The sequence below is a fragment of the Heterocephalus glaber genome, unplaced genomic scaffold, assembly GCF_053883595.1.
Source record: "Heterocephalus glaber isolate CG9 unplaced genomic scaffold, H.glaber_assembly_v1.0 deba00001504, whole genome shotgun sequence".
NCBI lineage: Eukaryota > Metazoa > Chordata > Mammalia > Rodentia > Bathyergidae > Heterocephalus > Heterocephalus glaber.
Genome location: NW_028258324.1, coordinates 28,795,679 through 28,820,630, shown reverse-complemented (window position 1 = coordinate 28,820,630; position 24,952 = coordinate 28,795,679). Strand labels below are relative to the sequence as shown.

The window sequence follows — 24,952 nt, the reverse complement described above, 5'->3', positions numbered from 1 at the left end:
ATAAACAGATTTTTGATAACAAAAGGACAGATGACCAGTACCTGTATAGAACCTTAATATAAGTGGAATAGAGTTGTGAGCCCTTGAGAAGCTGAAATTCTCAAATTTTCTCCTTGCACCTGTCCCACTGTCCTAAAAGTGCAACTTACTAAGGCCTGGTATGTCTGTTCTATCCCTGTCTGTGAAAAAGACTTGAGTCTCCTTTTGTCCGTCTCTCCCTCTCAGTCCAGTCCAATTATTTTATCAATGAACTAAATATTCTTCCCTTCATTTCCTTCTTTTATAATCTACTTCTGTTTATAATTCTCTTTTTACCTATTCTACCAATTATTGTTATTATATTTTACTACTGAGGAATGAATTTAGGGGTTTCAAACTGACTTATACTATCAGCTCTTTTATTATTTTTTTAAATACAGGGTCTCACAAAATCGCTAAGTTGCCCAGGCTGGGTTCCAATGTGTGATCCTCCTGAGTCAACATCACAGAGAATTCCACCATGTTCATTATCTCTCCCACAAAAACAGAAACCAAGTAAAATGCTCTTACTTAATTCTTCTTTTAATCTATGGTTCTCTTACTTATTCTTCTACAAGTTCCATAAAGGTCAGTAATCATGATTTATCTCTTACTTTTTGAAATTTACAATGAGTTTCTATGTGAATACCCATCTAACAATATTAATCCATTAAGCAATATTAACATAAAAGTTTTAACTTTCAGCATACATATATTTCTTTTCTATTTACTTGGCATCGTCTCATTACTCACTCTTTTATGATGCTTTCACCTTATTTTTTTCTTCCTTTTTACTTTTTGACATTTCTGATCACTTTTTAATGCTTTCCTAGTGGCTTGTTCTTCTACCCAAGACACAAGTCTATGTTTCCCAAACATCTGTCTTCACCTCCCAGTCATTCTGTCAGAAACAGAACAATCATTTCATCTCAGAGACCCGCTTTGCTCCCCTAACACTTTTGTTCTAATTTTTCATATCCTTTGCACATGTTGATTAACACAGAGCCTTTAACATTTCTTCTTTGAGTTAACTTTTTTTTTTCCTTTGGAGTCCAGAGTTCATAATATAGAGCCAGCTCAATCTTAATCCCTTCAGTTGATTTACATTCTATTAACTGCCTGCAAATTAGTGAATATTGAGTATATTGGGACTCCCGTGATTTTCTCTGTAACATGACTGGTACTGAGACTTTTTTCCAATGTGTCAACTTCTGATTTACTCCTTTACAAATAATCTTGACTACTCTGATCTATTATTTCCTCCACTTGTTTCCTTAAGGAACACTGTATTATTCACTTATGTATCAATGGACTAATGATGGCCTCCATTAGAATTTAAACTCCAAGAAGAATCTTGTCTGCTCTGAGATCACTTAAGGTTCCTGGAAGAGTTCTGGACGCAGAGTAAATATGTGAATGAATGAATGAACATCATGGTTCTATGATATTGAACGGAATATTACAGAAATGCCTTGGTATACAATTCAACAAACTGGAAGATTTTCTACTTCCTTTTATCTGGTTAAATGATTAAAAGTATCATATGGGTAGGAAAAGATGATTTGAAGCTTTGAGGAACATTAAAACTTGACAGAAGTCAAAGCAAGGCAAGACAAAAAGACAGCATTACCTTTGCTGAAAAGCACAATATAAAGCCTTAGTAAAACATTTGCAATCTGCTCCAGTGATAGACATCTCTCAAAGAATCCACCTAGCACCACTTCCAGAACACCAGCCACCACCATGGATAACACACAACCCTTCTTGGTGTATCTGATTTCCTCTTTGACACATATACGTGGACAGAAACATTGTTGAATTTTGTCTCCATCACATCTCCGTCCGGTGACATTTTCATCTGAACTTGGACAGACTTCTTCATAGGCCACAGTTAGTGCAAGTAAATCTACACGATGGTAAAGTCCTAGAAACTCAACAAAAGTAAGTAAAAATGAAATTCACACACCTTTAGAATTCAAGATCTAAATTTGACAATATTTATGAGATAGAAATACATATTAATCCTTAATTAGATCAAATAAAATGATCGGAAGACTCAGACATGAATCCGCTTTATTCTTTCTTTTTTTTTTTTTGAAGTTACAAAAATTGACCTTTATTTGTTGTAGTAAAGTCTTTGTCTTTTGACACAAAGTAACAATTTAGTACAGAACACTCCAGGCCGTAGGATACCACCACCACCCTTACTGTCAATCTGGCACAGCTGGAGAATTCTCTTCTGCTTCCCCTAGCTGGCTGAGCTAGAAAACTTATGCTGGTAAAGCAGAGGACAGCATTGACGGCAGAAACTTGTCTCTTGTTTAAAAATGTACGTAAGAAAATATATCCCTTTAAAAAATATATCTTTAAGAAAAAACAGTACTTATACCTACAGTGTTTGTTGAAAAGAAGAAAAACATTTATTTCTTATTCCACAAACTGTGTCATATTCTCCTCTAAGATTTCCAGAGATGAACAAAACCAATTCTCTTTCCAAAAACCTGAGTACAATATGTGTAAGTAAACTGTTTTCAAGTAATGTACATACTGTGATTCAGCTCTGACCGGGTAATTTGAGAACAAACAGTAAATGACTGCAAACAAAGCTTGAAGAACAGACTTTTGAAATAATCAAATAATGAAAAAAACAAAAACTCTCCCAGCTCTCCCAGACAGAGGTACCAGTGTATCTTGTTATCCCAGTTTTGAGAAGACACTTGTTGATTCAGGGAAGAATTTTTAAAGCTGATTGCACAACTGAGGCATGATTGAGAGTAAGGAATGGGTGGAGAGAAAGGGAGGCCAGTCTGTCCTTTGGTCTTAGAACAAGATTGCGTGACCAGCTCTCTTTGAGAATCAGTCACAATAATATGATCCTATCGACCTCTGAAAGAGATAACGTTATCAAACCTATTTCAAAGATGAAGAAATGAGTGCAGGAAAATTAAATAATTAGTTCAAATTTACACAACTAAGAAATGATATCTAAGACTTGATTCTGGTTTTATTTTCTTCGTTTATAACAACACACAGCAAAGCAATGCTTCATTCATGGAATAAATGTAGCTAGTTACATAATTCTTCACTATCATATGTGACTATACACTCAAAAATTAGGCAGAAGCCAGCCATGCTAATCATATGAAGGCCGAATGAATCAAGGAAATTGGCCACAACAAATAATAGGAAATCTTTACAAAAAGGAAAATATGCTGAAAATATGTATCTCAGTGTTCTGAAAATTTGTTCATAAATCATGAATAAAAGTGAAAAGGAGTAGGGCTGGGGATTTAGCTCAATGGTTCCACCACCTGCCTTGCAAGCACAAGGACCCAAGTTCAATCCCCCATACTGAAAAAAAAAAAAAGTGAAAAGGAGTAGAGCTAAAAATTATGAGAAGAAGAAAAGTTCAAAAACTAGAAATATGATTAATTTAGTGAATAATAAAAAGTAATATTAAAAATCAAATAAAAATAAAATTTCTCCCAAATTGTAGGAAGGAGAACAAATACTAGAAAAATAAAACCACCATTTAAAACTACCTTGTAGCTCCATATTATACACAGAATTAAATCAAGCTTACTACCATTGGGCACAAAGCACTATATTATATGGCATCTTTCCCTATGAATTAAATTACAGCAATGTTTCTATCAATTGAAAATGTTTTATGTGACTTATTTACCTTGTCAATATTTTGAAGTTAAGAATTTTGTGCTTGTTGTTGTCTCTGCTGGAAAACTTTTTCCTCAGTACTTAGAGTGGTTGGTTATTCATTCTTCCTATCTACAAGCACATGATTTGTCTTCATAACAGCTTCCTCCTATCACAAAAGCATTAGCCCTGCCCCCCATCTTCCCAAATTCATCTCCTTGCCTCTGTTTTATCTCCTGTAAGACACTCTGATCATCTGAAATAATTCATTCATCTTTTAATTTATTATTTTACCCCATACTTACAAGTCACTTTTTCATGGGCCGACTTTGTTTGCCTAATGGATTTGACAGAGTTGAAATGTTGATTGAATGAGAAATAAAAGGAAATGAAACCTCCACTTAGCTTAAATTCTGAAAGGAGAACATTAATAATGACATGACTAAAATAATAAACAGAATAATAGGAAACATATGATACTAGACAGGGAGGGCTACACCTTTTATGTTTGCTCTCACCAGAGCTGCCCTGGCATTCAGCCAGTTTGAGTGACACAGCAGTCTCCATTTCTATTTCTGCCCCTATTCTCTCTTAAACCAATACATGTGCCAGATATCCTGCCTGCAATGATTTTCTTGAGAAATTATTTCTATGCATTTTTCTATACTCTGAATTACAAAGATTTCACAAAACTCTACATCTAATGCTCTGCTACATAGGCAGACAATCCCTGCTTTATTTATGAAATTAATACCAACCAATCAACACTCAAGATAAAAATTTTAATGGCTAACCACATTTATGACATTAATGATGCCTAATCAAAACGATTTTTCTTTATAACCTACTCACATGACATTTCGCTTATTTTTCTTGATATTTATAATTGAAATATATAAAACAATAAGCAAACAAGTCATGTTTCTAAGAAGCAAATATACAAAAGACATAACACTTATTTTGAAAACTTAAATAAATTAATAAATCAAAAGAACAGATTCTTGGAAAACTTCATATCACTTCAATGCATATGCACATCTGAATTCAAAATTTCCAGACCTACCAAATGTACAAAAGCTTCCAGTTTTGTTTTGGTCTACATTAGTCTTCATATCCCCTCAAAATTATCTGGAAGCAGTGCAATCATCTAATATGCTATAAGAACTCCCACAATCAGGAAGTACATTGGCTTTCTTCTCACGCTATAATTTCTGTGTTTCCTTGTCTTCAGAAACAGAATAGGTAAACTCCCAGGATTTGTCTGAAAAATGAACTTAATAATCAGTGTATTCCAGCCCCACCCAGAAACTTTATTTATAGAGCTTCTTTTTAGGGTTGTTGGAATAAGGTTAAAGTTTCATTGCTTTTCCAACAATAATTGCAGTGAACCTTAAGGTTCAAAGTCTAATAGAAACTTGGACAAGTTCTGACAATGACAACTCTCATTGCTGCTATAAAAAAGGATGTACAGAACAAAAGACTGGGAACAAATTCTTTAATTTTAACCAAATTATCCACACAAAGCAAACAAGATTCAGAATCTTTATTGTAAAAGAGTGCAATATGGAAAACAGAAAATTAAATAACTATATTTTTATAGAGTTGAGAGTACAGAAAACAAAATAATCATCATATCTGCCTCTACAGAGTTTGCATTATTATGCAGGAGACTGAAATGGTAGCAGTTAGGATAATTCTTGATAGAGGGGTTACAAAAAATATTGTGCAGTAAAGGAAACAATAATAGTGAAAATTTATTATCTCTTCTATGATCTAATACCTATAGTAAATGTTTCTTATATGAAATGTAAATGAATAAATTGTAATGAATAAATGTAAATAAATGAATAAATTTATCTTCATCAAAACTACTGTCTTTCATAAATGAGTTTTAAAATGTTAAGTAACTAGGCCAAGGTCATATGGGTTTAGTTGTTAAAGCAAGAAATATTTAGGTGGCTACTGCAGCACAAGTCCTAATATCTAAATCTTGGAAGCAGCCTTCCATATATCCATCAACATATGACTGGATAAAGAAAATGTGGTATCTGTACATAATAGAATACTACTTTACAATAAAGGGGAATAAATTTGAAACACTTAAGGAGAATAAAAAGCACCTAAAAACATAATGTTAAGTGAAATAAATCAGAAACACAAGCTTAAATACTATATGGCTTCTCACATTTGAGTATTAAAAGTACAAAGTAAAAGCAAAATAAAGGAATGATTAAAGAGGGAGATGATAGATCATATTAATAGGAAGGAGACCAAGAGACAGAGGTTGGGGAAAGGGGAAAGGAGAAGGGAACATATTATGATTATGATTATTAGGCATCATTAATGACATCATTGCGGGCTTCTCTTATTTAAGGGAAGAAATTTGAGCACTTTAATTGTTTTGTTCAGCCATATTTAGCTGCAAAGATTGATGTGGAGGGTGGAGTTTTGACAAACAAGTAGACAAGTAGAGACCAGAAAGACCAATGGTATACTGTTCTCATTGATCATAGATCACATTTTATTGGGGAGTAGAAGAAATTATGAGAGCAGTGTTTAAGAGTCAAATTTTGGTTTAATTTATGAATTACAAATATCTCAAATATTACTGAAAATGAGGACCTGGCTTGAAAGAGTTTGTGTATTTGTTATTGACATAGAGGAGGCAGGTTTTGGTCATAGCATATTATAGGCCATAGCCACAAGCGCAATTTATTCAAGGACCACATAACAAAGTTATTAGAGAAAGGGTGTCGAGGAACTGGGAGTCCAAGCTGGTAAATAGGCTGTCTTGATTGGTACTGAGATTATCAATGTAGTAGTGTGATATTGACAGTAAACATAATATCTTTTGAAACCTGAACTTGGGTAGCATTGTTATGAGAGGTTGTAAGCTGTTTTAAAAATGGCCCACAATAAAATGTCACCTCCTCTCCTCTTACTCCTTCTCCTTCTCCTCTTCCAAGACTTATTCAATATCCTCTTCCTTTTTGGACAACTCTATAATATATAAAAAATCATTCACGTAGCGTACAACAATAGGGCACAGTCTGGATTTGGCCTGCAGACTGCAATTTGCTGCATCTGAACAAGACAGGAGGGAGAGGGAATGGTCTTCAAACAGTAAAGAGCAAGCAAAGAGCAAGGCAAACCCCGTCCTCACCTCTAGGTCTAGAAGTGACTTCAACAAAATACTAGTTTTCATTTATTTGAACTTAAAGAAAATGAAGCACAAAAAGTTAAGGAATCCCTTCACCAACTCGACTGATATCATAATGCTGAAATGAATTTAACTGTAGCATTCTTTTTTGTAAAAACTATGTTTCAATTTGTTTTTAGACAATATCTGAAAGTGGAATTGCTGAATGATTTGAATGTTGGCAATTTTTTTTCCAAAACAATTGCCCTGTTTGAAAATTTCATCATTGCCATTCAGTTTCATTTGCTATGAAGCTAACCTAAAATATTATCACACTTAACAAAACCTGGTTCAAATATTTGTAATGTTAGTTTAATGAACTTAAAAAAACTTTTTTTCTGCTTTTGAAAAATTAAGTTTATTGGTACCATTTAGATATATATAATGATCATATTCATCATAGACAATTTGTACCTGTACATGATATATCTTAAGTTCTTCTTTTTTCCCATTCCTCTCCTCTCCTTTCAACCCCTCTTCTCCTCATTATTTACAAAGTTGTTTCCATTTTATTCTTCTTTTTTCTTTTTCTTTTTCCTTCCTTCCTTTCCCCCTACTCCTTCCTAGTTCCCCTTTCCTTTTAAAAAATTTCACAATATCTATTATCATTTTGGTATGTATTTACCCTTTCAGTTTCTCACACCAGAAAGATAATGTGATATTTACACATATGTATCCAATTTATTTCACTTAAGAGTATGGTCTTAAGGTTCATCCATTTACCTAGGAATGTTTCACATTTATCCTTATGGCTGAGTAATACTCCATTGTATAAAACAAAACAAATCTTTTTTATTTGTTCATAGATTGATGGGCATTTGGGTTGTTTCCATGATTTAGCTGTTACAAACTGTTCCTATAAGCATGGGTGTGCATGTATTGCTGTGGTATAGCGCTTTTAATTCTTTCGAGAAGATATCCAGAAGGGGACTTGCTGGGTCAAATGGGACCTATGATCCTACATTTTTAAGGAATCTCTACATTGATTTCCACAGTAGGTGTACCAGTGTACACTTCTACCAACAGTGGAGAAAGCTTCCTTTTTCCCCACAGCCCCACCAGCATTTGTTGTTAGTTGATTTCTTGATAATAACCATTCTTTCTGGAATAAGATGGAATCTCAGAGTTGCATCTCTCAAATGACCAGTGATGTTGAACATTTTTTCATATATTTATTTGTTGTTTGCACTTCATCTGAGAAGTTTGTGTTCATCTCAGATGCCTATTTTTGGACCAAGTCTTTAAATTTGAGGGGGCCTGATTTTTTTCAATTCTCTATGTTCTAGATATTAGTCCTTTGTTTGAGGAACAAGTGGCTAAAATTTTTTTCCATTCTGGGTTGTCTTTTTACTCTGTTGGTGATTTCTGCAATAAATTGAATTCCTGTCCTGTTTATTTTGTCTGCTTTATGCTTTCATCAATTTAATTGTGTCTATGTGCGTGTGTGTGTGTTGAGCCAATGGCAGTCTACTACTGCGGTATAAGCCCTTTTCATTTATTTTGAGACAGAATTTTACTAAGTTCCTGTATCTGTCCTTCAACTTGCAATCCTCCTACTTCAGCTTTTCGAGTGACTGAGATTATAGGCATGTGCCCTCTGGATTTGGTAATTGTGAAAAATATTTACTTACAATGATAACATAAAGAATGAGAGACAAGTGCCAACCTCTCTGGTCAAGATCTTTGCTTCTAGATGTTTATTTTAGTGTCACATTTTACTACTTTTAAGGAAAGATTAATTAAAACAATAGCAAGTGTCAAACATAGATTAATTTAAGAATTTATGTACAATAATAAAAACATTTTATGTTTGCACATAGTACAGAAAAAAAATCACTGAGAGACCACATATACAAATTTTATGTCTACTCATTGCATTTACTATTAGCTGTCATTGTATATACATGTTTATGAGGAAATATTTATCCCATAATTGTTATTTAACAAGTTATTTCTATAGCTATGTGTGGCATCATCTGCTAATTGCTTAGTATTGATATAAGATAATGTAATTTTCCCCCTTACAAAATTTCTATTTTGAGAAATGTCTTATGACATGATTGTTGAAATTGAATAAAAAGTTTATTGGTTTTTGAATTTCTGTATCGTTACTATTTTCCTGATAAAATAGAATTACCTCAAATGTACCTCTTTTGTTATTCCATCTTTGTCTAGATTATATATGCAGATTGTACTAGAAGTTTAATAACCATGACTACAAAGAAAATATAGTAAGACTGGTGAAATACAAAGACAGAAGAGGATTTGGTAGTAGATAACCGCATGGATGGAACTCCTCCACCAGTCAAGGATGCCTGTTGATAGGTTTCTTTGTGATTATGAAACATAACATAAATCATGGTTAATGCAAATATTCTGTCTTGTCTTAACCATAATCCATTTTATCTTGTCTTCCACTCTGAATTGTTAGGATAGGCTTTTTGACAAATTAAAATTTTCTGACTTTTTATTGCAAGTTAGATACTTCCACTTCTCTATTCTGTGGCTTTTAGTATTTTCTATCCCAAAGAGCTCTTCAGTCTTCAATGAGCTTCAATTTCTTTACTTTCCCCACATACAAAGCAGCTAATTCCTCTAGTGATCATAAGTATTGAATAGTATAACTCTTATTACTTGGATTTTACCAATGCTTCAAAGGGAAAAAATTTACAGATGTAACGAACTAGCATTGTATTGTGTAAACCATTTTTGGAAGGACAGACCCAACCTATACCAGTTACTAGGAGTCCTTCAAACCCTGTGCATTGACTAAAATAATGATATTACACAGAGAGGAAATCTTTTCTTACATTTCTCTTCTGCAATTATAAATGGTTACCAACTCACAGAAAAGATATTATACAAGAAAAAAAGATATTAAAAAGAAAAATTTACCATATATAAGGAGAGTTGGCAGAAATAGCACATTTACAATGAAAAATGTTGGGGGACTGGGGATTTAGCTCAGTGGCGCCTTGCCTGCCTGGCAAGTGCAAGGTCTGGAGTTTGATCCCCAGTACTGAAAAACAAAAAAGAGTACTATAAGAGAAACAATGAGAAATGTTGGATGAATTACTTCTGAGTAAGAAAAATACAGAAGTGATATTTACAGTAAGAATTAATATACTACATGTGGGACTTCTATAGATCTTTCCAAAACACACCAATTTTATTCCGTGTGGATATTATGATGCTTTGATATTTAGTATATTTTAAAAATATATCAGGAATACATGTTTTGCTATAGATTTTCCTTCAGCCAGCTAATATATTGATTTATCACTCTATGAGTAATTTTAAGTTGGGGAAAGGACATTGCCCCATGGAATCCATCCTCAACATGGTTATGGGTCACTTGAACTCCAGCATTCCGAAGCCTGGTAACATACATGAGTCCATCATCTCTTAAGATATCATATTGACAAGTGAGGACGTAAGTCAGGGGTAAACCATGCAACTTGCTGTCATCTGCCAACAAAGGAGCTGCCCTCACATCTAAGAACCCAGGATATTTTTGAGATAACTCAGAACTACCATAGGTTGGATTGTTATAAACATATCCTTTTCTAAACCTCTCAGGGAGCAAAGAGCTCCAGTTGACAAACTGGAACAGATGACTGGATTCTGCAGGTACATGCTGGTTTGAAAGCATGGCTTTCTCAAGTGATCTGTCTCTAGTGAAGTATTCACTCCAGAACCTGGTCATGAGTGACTTGGGCAGAATCGGCATATGTAAATTTTCTTGATATGATGGTGAATCTAAATCAAGAGGTTGAAGTGCAGGATAAATTAAAGCCTGGATTTTGGGCTTGATATTGACATCTGGGTCACTGAAAAGCTAAAGAGAAATTAAAATGATATGCAAAAATTATTTCCTTTGAAAATAATGAACAACTGCAACAAGATAGTCTATATATGAATTCAGCATCTCAGAAAAGACGTAAGAAATAAACAAAGTGTATCACCCATCTCAACAACCCTTCTTTGAAGGGTTCAAAAGAAATTCTAGAACTAGATGTTCCTTAACTAAGCATATGTTTGACTTAAGAAAAGTCATCTTCCCTAAATCCTTTGGGGATAATGCAATAGTATCTAAGTAATAATTAGTAAGTTTACATCATAACTTTTCAAACAAGAATGACATACAGAAGCACTCTGTAAATTTAACCTCATTACATTCCTCTTAGTACAAAAGTATATTAAAATAGCCTAGTTTAAGTTTTGCCATGAAGAAAAAGGATCCCTGAAGTATTTCTGACTTTGCTTTGATCCCAAATTGACATAGTGTTGTAGGAGATTTGGAAAGGCTTTCTTTGTGAGATGTTCTGTGAAAATTATTCTTCAATATCAGGCCCAATATGCTAATGTTTGTAAAGATCAGTCATCAAAAAAGCAGAATATACAAGTATTACTGTTGAACAAAAGTGATCCAAAAAAAGATTTCTTTATAATATTTCAATTTTTGAGAATATAGTCTTTAAAATGGGATTTTATGTTTTCTAAATGGATATTATACTATAAATACATATTATATATAATTTCTATATAAAATTAGAGGTACTGAATGTATCCTAAAATTTTGCAATTTTTGGATCTATCTACTTTTTAATTATAATGGTCAAAATAGATTATTTTGAATATTTTGGAAAACATTTGTAAAGATCATATCACGTTACCAGATTTTTAATGTAAATTTATGCAAGTGGCCCTCAGGACAACTGTGTATTTAAAAGGTTTATTTTTCTTTATGGATAAGGAAATGAATGCTTAGAGGGACTAAATGAACTCGTCAAGATCCCATTTAAAAATACCTTCATCAATTCAAGTTTATGGATTTCTAATCTTTATAAATATTTTAGGACTTTTAAATGTGATTATTTTCTAAAACTCGTCAGAATATTTTTGTAATGGAAGACTAATCCACCTGATGATTATTGAATACATCTGAATCTCCAAAAAGTTAAAAGTCATTTTCTGTTTTCATTCTATCTCATTTGTCTGACTATTATAATATTTTACTGACATATATCAAAGTTTAACTCAGTGATCTACTCAGATTATTATTTCATTATGAAAATAAAGAGAACCTTGACAAAAGCAGATATCGACATTTGATGTATTAGCCATTTTTAACAATATTCTGTTTAATGTTTCAAACATTGCCACTTTTATATTTGCACATATGTAGTTAGGTATTTATAAGTAAACAATTTTTCAAAAACAGAAATGATGACCATCTTACCTGCTGAGTCACTGCTGCAGCTAAATTCCCTCCTGCACTGTCTCCAGAAACACAGATTCTCTCAGGGTTTATGCCATAATTTTCAAGAATGTTTTTGTGTAAGAACCACCTTAAAGCATTATATACATCTTCAAATTGGACTGGGAAATGATACTTAGGTGCTAATCTGTAGCTGTGGAGAGAAAATATGGTTATCATGTCACTCTTTTCAAAAAATAATTCAAGTGTAATATTTATGCCAGAAATGTTCATGTAATAACTGTACAGCTTCTTGTGCTCGCTTTGGTGGCACATATCCTATAAGTGTACAACTTCTTGAATTAGAACTAAATGTAGCCACATAACCACAAATTGTGAAAATGAATCTTGCCTGCACATTGAAGTCTTCTATTTATTCTCTTCAACTCTTGAAGTTTCCATTAACCTAATTTAGCAGCATCAACTGATCTTGTATATTTTTGCCCTTAAAATAGATGAACGTCAATGGTATGTACACCTATGCCCTTGGATTTGGTTGTTCAACACTATAGTTTTCAGCCTCATGCACATTGCTGTGTGCTTCTCTTTCTATATAATATTCCACTGTGTGAATACACCACATATCATTCCAAAAGCGAGTCATTTCATTTATATTAGTTATCTAAAATGTTTAGTTATAGAACCAAAAAGTAAAATATTTATTTCTAGGGACTGTTGAGAGAGACAAATGGGGAATTAATCAGTGGATCAATCAAGTAAAATGAATATGCTGTAGAGATCTGTTTTATAATATTGTAAGAAAGTCGAAGGTAATGGGTGTTTAAAACTTGGTTTAGAAAGTAGATTTTATATGTTCTTACCACAGCAAATAAATAATAAGTAAATGAATAATACATTCCAACTCTAAAAGGCCATATAAGTTGGGTTATGTTCAGTCTTAGCTTTCCACAAACGTTGTTAGAGATGTTCTTGTATCTGGTATCTAGTAAACATATATATTCCGATTGATACTTACCTGTGCCATTGATGAGTATAATGTGTACAATATGCATAGTTTCAGTAGTGTCAAAGAAATGTGAAATCTAGTTATTCTTTAACTGCAAGTTTATAAAAATCTTCTGGTGTCTATTCTTCCCAACCTTTTATGTTTTATGTCCTTTTCATTTGAGCTATAACAATCAATTATGGAGATACTTCTGGGCACATTTGATTTATATTTTCTATTTAAATATACTAAATGTTCATACATTTATTCACAATTTTGTTTTTGATATTTTGTTTTGTAAAGCCTTTCTCCTCTACTTCTAATAATTTGTAGTGGTTTGTATATTTTGAATAAGAAAAAATCTATTTGTATTTTAGTATTTTTAATTATATACAAATATAAATACACAAATATTTCAAGAATAATTTTCCTACTTAGCACTGAGCCTTAATTTTAATATAATAACTTTAGTGAGCTATAATTTATATGCCATACAATCCACTTGAGATATGTAATTCAAGAGTTTTTAATATGTTTAAAAGTTTTGCAATGATCACCACAATCAACTTGAGAACATTTCTACCACTCAAAAAAAAAAATCAGCAAACAAAATAACAGCACTATACCCATTGACAAATATTTCTCACTTTCTGTTTCATCAATTACCATCCTAATGCAACCATTAATCTGCTTCCAATACTCCCTAATACGAGACCTTTCATTAAAATGGGACCGTACAATGTGTTGCCCTTTTCAACTGGCTACCTTCACATAACATAATATTTTCAAGATTTATCCATGTTTTAGTGGTAGCATTTCTCTTTAACAAGTAATATTCAACTGTGTGGATATATGACATTTTATTTCCCATACATCTGTTGATGGAAATTGAGTTTTTTCCACTTCAGTAGTTTTATGAGTAATGCTGCTCCAAATACAAAAGATTTTTATGGATATAGTTTAATAGGCCTTTTGCAAGCACCTAGAACTGGAAATACTGGGTCATATGGTAGTTCTGTTTTTAACATTTTCAGGATCAGCCAAACAATTTTCCAGACTGTCTATGCCATTTTACACTTCCACCAGTGATATGTGGGGGGGTTCATTTTTTTGGTTCTTCTCATCATAATTTGTATTTCTATGTTTTAAAAATTATGCTTATCTTAGCTGATGTGAAGTAGTTTTGATTTAGATTTTCCTAATGACTTCTGATGTTTAGCAATATTTTCTGTGCACACTGGTCATTTTAATTATCTAACTAGCTTTTTCTTTTAATTGCCTCAGTGTCAATTGAGAAATATTTATTTTTTGGCAAATCACGCATCAGTCACTCAGAACAGTGGAGAAAATCTTGGTAGTTTAAGTATTTGAACCCAAAATGAAACAATGCAGCTTCTTACTCAATTGATATGATAACAGCATCAAGTCTCTCTGCTGTCCATCTTGAGAGCAGGTCATAATTACGTAAAGCTTAAATAAAAGAATAAAAGGCAGATATTAGTGACAATGCACAAAGGAAAGGCAGAATTTTTTTCTTATCTTGAATCTATAAAGAACTTAAAAAGATCAGAGCTCCCAAATTTAAAGACTCAATCTGAAAATGGTCATCTGAAATGAACAGACATTTCTCAGACAAAGAAGTAGAAATAGCAAATAAATACATGAAAAAATGTTCAACATCACTGGTCATTTGAGAGATGCAAATGAAAACAACTCTGAGATTCCACCTCACTCCAGAAAGAATGGCTGCTATCATGAAATCAACCAATGACAAATGCTGGCGGGGCTGTGGGGAAGGAGGAACCCTGCTCCACTGCTGGTGGGAGTGCAGACTGGTGCAATCACCGTGGAAATCAGTATGGAGATACCTCAAAGAACTAGGACTGGATGTCCCATTTGATCCTGCTATTCTCCTGCTGGGGATCTTCCCCAAAGAATTAAAAGAATCATACCACAGTGATATATGTGCATCCATGTTCATAGCAGCACAATTTGTAAGAGCTAAAACTTGGAAGCAGCCCAATTGCCCATCAACTGGAGACCGGATAAAGAAAATGCATTTTGTTTTGTTTTTTTAAATAAAATGGAGTAGTACTCAGCCATAAAAAATGAGAAATTGGAGACATTTATAGCTAAATGGATGCACATTGAGGTGATACTCTTAAGTGAAATAAATAGGACACACATGTATAAATACCAAATAGTTTCTCTGATGTGAGAAACTGAAAATGTAAATAAGGACTAAAATGTATAATAGGTAATGTGAAATAAGAAGAAAAGGGGCAAAGGGAAAGGAAGTGGGAGGGGTACGGGAAAGGAAAGAAGAGAATGGGATTAATATGAGCAAATGGAAAACTAGGAACAAAATCTTTGTAAATAGGGAGGACTGGAGGGGTTGAAGGGAGGGCTGGGCAAGGGTGAAAAATAAGAACCAAGAGAGTCTATGTAAAGGTGCAAATTTCCAATGATGAATGTCATTATATTGTATACCTAAAATGTGCCAATGATTAGAATGAATAATCGATAATGTAAAATAGGAAGAAAAGGTCCAAAGGGGTAGAGGTAGTGGGAGGGGCAGGGGAAAGGAAATAAGGGAAAGGAAAAATGATGAGAAATGGAAAAAATGGAAATAAAGTCTTTGTAAATAGGGAAGGGTGGAGGGGGTGAAGGGAGGGCTAGGAATGGGGAAAAACTAAGAACCAAGATGCTTCATGTGAAGGTACAAGTTCCCAATGAGAAATGTAATTGTGTTGTATACCTAAAATGTACCAATAAAAGAATTTAAGAAGAAACAATAAAACCCCCCAAAAACCTCAAAAATCTACCATGCTTGTTTTGTGTTTTGTCAATTCTCTACCTATTGTATACCAAATTAACAGGAGGAAAAAATTAATGCTGTACTTATCCTAAGAAAATTTTCATCTATAACTTGGTGGAATTTCTCACTGAATGTTCTAATTGCTCTTCTTCCTTACACTTCTTGCTCTGCACATTTTCTCATTTGTCCTTCTTAGCTAGCAGCATTCTCCGGAAGACTGATCACAGCTTCCATCCTGTAAGTGATACTGATTTGGTTGTTTTACGTGATAGGTATACATGAATGAAAAAGAGAAGTCATTGACTTGATGCATGTGTGGTTGGATATGTGACCAAAGTGTATTAAACAGATTTTGGATAATGGAGACCAACCATCAGCATTCTTGTGGAACAAGAAAAAAATCACGTGAAAATAAGCTGGATAGGACAATGCTGCTTTGGAAAGCTGGAATTCTCTCATTTTCTGTTGTATCTCGCCTACTGACATCTGGTTTTTCTCTTTTTTCTTGTCTAGGAAGAAGGCTGTATTCATTTTTAAAAATTTTTCCTCCATCTACATTACCAGTGCTCTAAATCTTTCTCCTTGTCTCCATTTCCTTCTGTTGTTTGTTCATTAATCAACAATCTGTTATCCTCTGTTTATCATCCAATTTTCTTAATTCTATCCACTTTATTTTTTGGTACTGAGGATTGACTCCAGTCTTTGTACTGAGATATATCCAAGTCCTTTTTAAATTATTTTACATTGAGACAGGGTCTCACTAAGTTGTTAAGTTGTCCAAGCTGGACTCAAACTTGTACTCCTCCTTCCTCATCGCCCCAGGGCATTCTACTAACTTTTTATATCTCTTCCACAAATAATCAAAAAACTACTCTTACTTAGCTCTTCTTTTAATCTATCATTTTCTTGCTTATTCTTTTTACAACTAATATATTTAAGTTCAGGAATCAGTCCTATAATTTCTTTATCTCTTACATTTTGCTAGTTGGAATGTGTTTTTATGTGAATATCCATCAAGTTCATTCTCAGCCTTATGAAAATAAAAAGTTCAGCATCCAAGATATGTATTTCTTCCTGCCTCCCTGGTACAGGACCTTGTGCTTGCAAGGCAGGCACGGCACCACTGAGCTGAATGCCCAGCCCAAGATATGTATTTCTGTCCTACTTACATGGCATTTTTCCTCCATTCAATACTTCTCATTAGTCTCTCTTTTTGAGAGTCTCACTTGGCTTCCTTTTCATTTTTTGACCTCTTTGATCACTTTTTAATGCTTTGGTCATTGGTTATTTTTCCACCCAATATTTACTTCTGTGTTCCCCAGGAATCTGTCTTCACTTTCCCAGTCATCCTACCAGAAATAGGGCAATCATCTCATCTCAATCTCTTTTTTTCCCCCTCTTTACTTTGTGCTTCTAATTTCTCATATCATTTGACACATTTCAATTAAGTTTAGGTCTATAACATTTCTTCTCTGGACTAATGTATGCTTCACCTCTGGTGTTTGGATTTCTTCATTTAGAGCCATTCCAATTTCCTTTCCCTCAGTTGATTTATATTTCATTAATTGGAAGTAAATTAGTGAATATCTAGTTCTCTGAAACTAGAATTAGTTAAATAATATTTTGCAGTTATGACTGAGCCTAAAGTCTTTATTCCAATTTTCCACTTCTGGATGTATTCCTCTTTGGACTACAATTCTGTACATCAAGGGACTAGCAACCTTTGTACCCAATCTTGATTACTCTGGCGTATTATTCCCTACAGTTATCCCTTTATGATGCACTGGATTATTTACTTATTAATTGTTTAGATTGTCTTCATTAGAATTTAAGTCCCAAGAAGAATTTCATCTATTCCAAGGTCCCTCCAATGTTTCTGGAAGAATTGTAGACACACAGTAAGTATGTAAATAAATTATTAACATGTTGCTGAGGCCTATAAAACCAAATACAAATGATAGAAATAGCACTTATCCTTTCCTAAATTAATTTAATAATAGCAAGACTTACATTTTCTTAGCACAACCTGGCTTGATGAAGAAAGTCATAGATGGATGAAAAACAATAATCTGAAGTTCAGCAAACATTAAAATTTGCCAAGGAAGACAAAAGCACTGCAGTGCCCTTGCTGAAGAGCACTGGATACAGCTATAGTAAAATATTTGCAAACTATTTCAGTGAAAATCATTTTTTTAAAAAAATGCCTACCAGGACTTCCAGAACACCAACCACCACCATGGATAAAAAACACAGCACTTCTACGTGCATCCAGCTTCCTCTTTGGCACATATACACGGACAGGAACATTATCAAATTTTGTCTCAGTCACAGTGACATTTTCATCTGAATTTGGTGAGACTTCTTCAAAGTTCACAGTTAGTGCAATTAAATCAGCAAAATGGTAAAGTCCCAGAAACTCAATAAATGTGGCCTAAAAACAAAATTAACAAGCAGCTCTAGAATCAAATTCTAAATTCAAAAAATTTATGAAGGTATAAATACTTAATACTTAATTAGATCAAAGAAAATGAACTAAAGTCTCATACATGAATCCCCTTTTCCTTTTAGAAAAAAATCCAATAATCATGCCTACAGTAATTGTTAAAAGGGAGGAAAAGCACTTATCTAGTCCTATTCCACAAAATGTTTCAGGTTCAATACTAAGCTTTGGGGTTGCATATATGAACAAGATAAATGTACTTCTCAAGAACCTCAGAGTTAAGGATGAAAGGCAGGTAAATACGCTGTTATAAAATAATGTAAATGCTGTGATAGAGTCCTGAACCAAGTATTTTGACCCAGGTCATTGCACTTGACCCCTGAAAAAAAGACCTTTCATAAGAAATTAATCAAATAAAAGAATAAAAAGAAAACCCATTCCAGGCGGATGACCAGTATATCCTGGAGATGAGGGTGCTCTTGTTGATGCAGGGAGGAATAGTTTTAGATTTCATGTAGTAAAAAAGGGTATTGGGAGATGCAAAACAATGGAGAACCAGGATGGAAAAGAGAAGTAAAATTGATTAAGATATGATATGTGTATGCATCAATTACACAAATTGAATGTAACAATTATATTTAGTGAATATACATCAATTAAATATTATAAAAATAAAACAATTATAAAATAATGCTGCTGCACATGAGGAGACATGATTTAGACATGATGGATGGAGAAAAACGGAGGACAGCCTGTTTGCCTGAAGCCTGTGCTTCTGCTTTAGAGCAATATTGTGGTCCAAGCATTTTATGAGAATAAGCCTCAGTAATATTACCCTATTAACCTGTGAAAGAGATAATATTATCACACTTGTTTGAAAGAGGAAGAAAATAAGCCCAGGGAAATTAAATACTATAATTAGTCCAAACATACACAGCTAGGAAATGATATTTTAAGTCCATTTAACTTGATTCTGGATTATTAATTTATAATTATAATTATAATTAACTTATAATTGTAATAATTACATGATTCTTAGTTTATAGCATAATTGCCTAGAATAGCAATGCTTCATTCATAGCACAAATGTAAATATAATTCATGTCTCCAATAAAATGTCACTAGGCACTCAGTGAATGACAGAATTTGAAGGAGCCAGACAAATTCTCCATGAAGTCCCAGCTGAGTCAAGGAAATTGCAGCAAACAAAAAGTGTTTGAAGGAGTGAAGAACTATATTAACATACATTTTAAAATTTATATCATTTGCAAACTCTGAAAATATGTTCATAAATCATCAATAAAGTGGAAAAAGTAAACCTAAAAAGACTACAACAGAGAAGAAAAGCTCAAAAAACAGATACATAATTGATTAAATGAAAAGTAAAATCTAATTAATAATAAGATTCAAAGAACAAAAATTGAAAGAACTCTTCAAAATTATAGAGAAAATTGAGCAAATATGAAAAAAATAAAACTACTTAACTCTATGATAGCTCTATATTATACACAGAATTCAATTAAAACTTACTGCCACGGAGCACAAAGCACTGTATTCTATGACACTTTGTGCCTCTGAATTAAATTGAGGCACTATCACATCAATTGCAAATATTTAATACAATTTCTACAACTTGTCAGTATTTTGTAGTTAAGAATTATGTGCTTGTTGCTATGTCGCTGAAAAAAATGTTTCCTCAGTACTTACAGTGGTTGTTTTTTTATGCACTGATCTCTAAGCATAAGCTTCCTATTCATAACGAATTTTGCTAATTATAAGTACAGTAGCCCTGCTCTCATTACTTGCTCACGTTATTCACCTTCCCTGTCTCATCTCCCTTAAGGCGTTCCTTATAATCTGAAATCATTCATTCATTTAATTCTAATTTAATAGTTTCCCCCACACTAAAATATCAATTTTGTAAAGACAGACTCTGTTTGCCTAATAGGTTCTGGCAGAGATTTGAAGAATTAAAAGAATGAAAAAATAAGAGGAATTACAGCATCTATCTTGTTTCAATTCTGAAAGGAGAGCTATAAAAATGAAGTGAATGAAATAGTGGAATAAAATAATAGCAAAATATACTCTAGATGCCAGAGAGGTTGCCTTTGCTTATTCACCACATCAGAGATGCTCTGAAAACAGCCAGTTTCCAAAACACAGGAGGGTCTGCCCTTCTGTTTTTGTCTATTAATTTTTTTCTGCCTTAAGCCATGGCAGATGCCAACCATTCTGCAGTTTTTCCTTGAAATACTATTTACATGTCATTTTCTGTACTCTGAATCCCCCCCCCAAAAATCCCTAAAAGTCTATATCTAATGCATTACTGCATAATCCAAAAATCTCTGGCTTATGTAGGAAACTATGTGCTTATGAATCAAGCCCCAAGGTAAAAATTTCAATAAACAACCACCATCATAACATTAATACTAACTAAACAGAGTAATATTTCAGTACAATCTACTCAACCTCTAGCTTGTCATTTCCTATTTATAAACATGTTTTCAACATATGACAGAGCAAGTGAACAAATAAGCCACGTTTCAAAGCTGTAAATAGTCAAAAGGCATACTACTTATTTTAAGAAGATGAATAAAGCAAAAGACAAGTATCCTAGACCAATTCTTCAGAATGTATGATTGCACACAAACATCTGAATTCATAAATTTCAGACTTACCAAATGTAGAAAAGTTTTCAGTGGTACACTGATCAACATTAATCTCCAGGGCTCCTCAAGCTTATCTGGGAGAGGAGTGTAAATGTAATATGCTACAAGGATCCCCACAATCAGAAGGCATAGTGACTTTCTCCCCATGCTGTAATTTCTAGGCTTCTGTCTTCAGAAACACAGAAAGTAATCTTCCTAGGGTTGCCTGAATAACAAGCTTCAATAGTCAGTATGATGCAACCCCACCTCTTTGCTTTCTCTATAAAGTTTAGAATTGCTCACTTCCTTTTAAGGTTAGCAGAGTAAGGTTAGAATTTAATTGGTTATCCAAAAATAATTTCATAGATTACCAAGTCAAAGTTCGATGTTTGATAAAAGCTTGGACAAGTTCTTTGAATGATCAAACTCTTATCTTTGTTTCTCCCTAGGCAAATATGTATTACACAATAATCAAGGAAGTAATTCTTTAATTCTAACAAATTTATTCACAGCAATCATATAAGAGGCAGAAACTTCTTTGTGAAACAGTGCAACATGGAAAACAGGGAAACAAATACACATATTTTTACAGTGTATTGAGAGCATAGAAAACAAAACAAAAACTATTTTCTCTCCCCTTAAAGAATTGACAATCGTGCAAGAAACAGTTTAGCAGTTAGTTATGATAATTATTGATAGAGGAATTATAAAAAATGTGATAATAAGAAAGGAAACAATAGTAGAAAATATTTCTTATCTATTCTATGAGGCAGGCCTTATGCCAAGTGATTTTCTTAGTGAATCTAATTAAGTCAAAATAATATCCATCATGTCAATACTATTGTTCTTCTATAAATGGATAAAATGAGTTTTAACAGGTTAAGAAATTTGCCAAAGTTATATAATTTTTTATGTTACAGCCAGAAAATTTTAGGTGGCTAAATAGTATTTATAGATTTTTTTTAAAAAAACAAATTTATTCATCCAAGAAGGTGTGTATATATGTGTGTGTGTTCTAGAATAGAAATATAAAGAAATACTGCATTTTGTTCTTACACTGCAAAGACCAATGATGTTTTCATTTCCTATCATATTTTTACTACATTTTGACATGTTTCCTGCTTGATACTTGTAATTAATTATTTGATCAAGAAGTCCTGGTTTTCTTTAGAGGGAGTGAAAATGGAGGGGGTTAGGAACTGCTTATAATGCTAGGGCAGTATAGTGTGCAAAGCAATAAAGAATAGATCTTTTGATGTGATTTTTTATTGATTTTTAAATTTAACAGTATAAGATTGCCTCTCACTTTCTATATGTAGTTTTTCAGATGAATAATTAACTTTGTTAATTGAAAGTATGTTTGCTGTTGCAAAACTAGAAAACACTGATATACAAAAAAAAGAATATGATACTTTCAAGCACTTCATGGACTACACTTGTTTAAAAGAACATTCTAAAAAGAGGATAAAATTGGAGAGGTATCTCTGGTAACATCTATGCATTCATTTTGAACATTTGAGCAATATCATAACAATATTAAAAATGATGTAAAATTAATGCAACACACCAGTGGTCACCCACCATCCCAACCCAATGACAATTTTAATTTGTGCACTTTTTTGGATTTCGCCTAATGATCACTCTATTGTTTGTCATTTATTCAAGTCTCTTCTGCTTATGTTTGCTTTTTGTAATATTGACAATCCCTAAAATAGTTTCAATCTATTTCACTTGTCATTGAACTTCACTCTTTGACCTCTAATTATTATGTCCTTATGATCAAGGAATTCCTTTAGTTCTTTTCTTAACTAACATTTCAACAGTCTTATTTCTTTCTAAAAATATAGAAGCAATAATTGTGATTATAGCTAACATTAGTGCTATACATGATTATGTCCTTTAAATCTTCTCATGATATTTGATAAGTTGAAACTCTCTAAATCCTTAAAATGAGGAGGCTGATGGGCAATTTAGTGAAACAGAGAATAAAAGAACAGCACAAATAATCAATGAAACAAAAATTGCTTCCTTGTAAAGAGTATGTTATGTTATGTAATGTATGTTAGGCATACTTATGTTGTTGTATTGTAGTTAAAGATTAAGTATGCTTTAAGGAACCTTTGTCTCCAAGAACAATCCAACTTTCAGTGATCACCTTGACATATACTGGCTTCCCATTATTTTGGCAGTAATAATCCTCTTGGCATTTTCTACACAAATGCTGTGGCTGTCTACAGCTGTAGCAAGTCATTTGACCATATTTGGAGTTCTGGAATGCTGGGATGGTGCTCTGAAAGGAAGTTACCAGGGCTTCAGCCTTTTATTTGTTTCTCTTTCTCTTTCCTTAGATTTTCCTGTTTTCTCATATAAAAGATCATGATGACCTCTTTAGGAAGGTTCTTGTGAGTACTATCTGATTTTATTGTGTATTTTTGTAGCTTTCTCCAAATATCTGGAGCAGTGTAATACAATTATTCTTTAGCGTAAGTTGACCTTCAGAGGTTTTAGGGCACATGAGGGTATGCTTATTCAGGACCTCTCTAAATCTTTTTATGGAGAAAGAATTTTTTTGTAACTCTGGGTGATAATTGACAGCTTAGAGTAATTTAAAGGCTTGGAGTGAGATTTCCGTGGGTCCTAAGGGGAACAGGCTTGGCAATGTTTGCAATAACATTCACCCAGAGGGCTATTTTGGTCCCACTGGGGATCTTCTTTAGGGATCATTTGATTCCCTGCAAGCTATATCTTTTCTTTTTCTTTTCTTCCTTGCCTTATCAGTTGGGCTGTGAGCTCTGCGATCTGTTAACTAAGGACATTTCATTGCTGAATCCCTAGGCTTCCCATAAAGAAACTTGATTTTTAGTGGTACTGAGTTTGGTTTAACAGGATTCCATCTTTCCAGATTGTGTTAAAAATCTGTATGAGTCCCAGAAAAGAACTTACGTATCTACCTGAGTCATCTGAATACTTTTCCAAAACAGCCTTGATCTGTTTAAATTTTGCAGTAGAAGGGCACTTGTACTTTCTGAGTGTCAAATTTCCTGCCACTATCTTTTGTAGGGGAAGAAATGAGGAAGTTCCCACTTTGTTAGAGGAAGAATCAAGATCTGTAGGACAAATAGTTCAACATGGGAAGGTGCAGATAAAGCTTGTTTGGAGAGGAGCTTGGGTTTGTCTCCTGGACTTGTTAAGTACTAGGAATATCAGGTCAGTTTAAGTTGTAGACACAACTTTAGGTTATCTTTCAAGGCAGAGAAAGACTTCTGACCATCTTTTTTGTTTTTGCTACTGGGCATTGAACTCCAGACCTTGCACTCACCAGGCAAGCGGCAGAACCACTGAGCTAAATCCCCGGCCCATGACCATCTTTTTTTAATACAATAATTTAAATTGAAGAATAGTGATATAATTCATACTTCCCTCAGGTAACCATTTTTTGCCATCTTCCAAAGGGTAGGTGGTTCAGGTACCTGGGCAAAAGAATGTCAGAGGGTGATTTTTCAGGGTCTAGGGATCAAATGAGTCCCAATTTTTTGTGTGTGGAAGGTTGTTTGTTCTAAGCAAAGGGTAAAATGTTCCATTCTGTAACTCGGTTATCCTTTTTTGGAGTCTTTCGAGTAGTGGATGCCCTAATGGCCTGTAGCTATCTGATCTGTGCCTGCAAGAGTGTAATCATACAATTAAAATGAGACAATAGGATATGGGGGATCTTTATTATCTCCTAGCAACTTTAGCCATTAAAAAGAGTCATGATCGAAAAAAGGTGATTTGTTCCCTCTAAATTCTGTGTTAATTAAACCCATTGAGAGTCAAGAGCTCCAAGATCACTGCCTCACCAATGGAAGGATCAAATCAGAAAGGAAAACTGGAACAACATTCCTTCTACTTGTGTTAGAAGGACATCAGCTCAGGCCATATCAGTGAAACCTGTCCCTGGAGACCAAGATTGGCAAGTTTGCTAATCATTTT

The 24,952-nt window shown here is 33.5% G+C and overlaps 1 protein-coding gene across 1 annotated transcript; it reads right to left on the bottom strand.

Moving 5' to 3' along the window:
* Positions 1-7,202: 7,202 nt before the first annotated feature.
* Positions 7,203-21,278, bottom strand: LOC101706048 (arylacetamide deacetylase). Its single transcript, XM_004834466.3, has 5 exons — positions 21,014-21,278; positions 18,104-18,326; positions 14,478-14,547; positions 12,114-12,285; positions 7,203-10,709 (listed from the first exon to the last, which is right to left on the bottom strand). The coding sequence occupies exons 1-5, from the start codon at positions 21,149-21,151 to the stop codon at positions 10,113-10,115; spliced, it is 1,200 nt and encodes a 399-aa protein (XP_004834523.1). The 5' UTR covers positions 21,152-21,278; the 3' UTR covers positions 7,203-10,112.
* Between the last annotated feature and the right edge of the window lie 3,674 nt (positions 21,279-24,952).

Bases quoted from the DNA above. Each gene is read 5' to 3' on its own strand.
- LOC101706048 (XM_004834466.3), bottom strand. From the start codon at position 21,151: ATGGGGAGAAAGTCACTATGCCTTCTGATTGTGGGGATCCTTGTAGCA. The intron at 12,286-14,477 runs GTAAGAAGCTGC...TTCTCTCCACAG, and splicing joins GCTGTTATCATATCAATTGA to CTACAGATTAGCACCTAAGT. The intron at 10,710-12,113 runs GTAAGATGGTCA...ATTTCTCTTTAG, and splicing joins CTGCAGCAGTGACTCAGCAG to CTTTTCAGTGACCCAGATGT.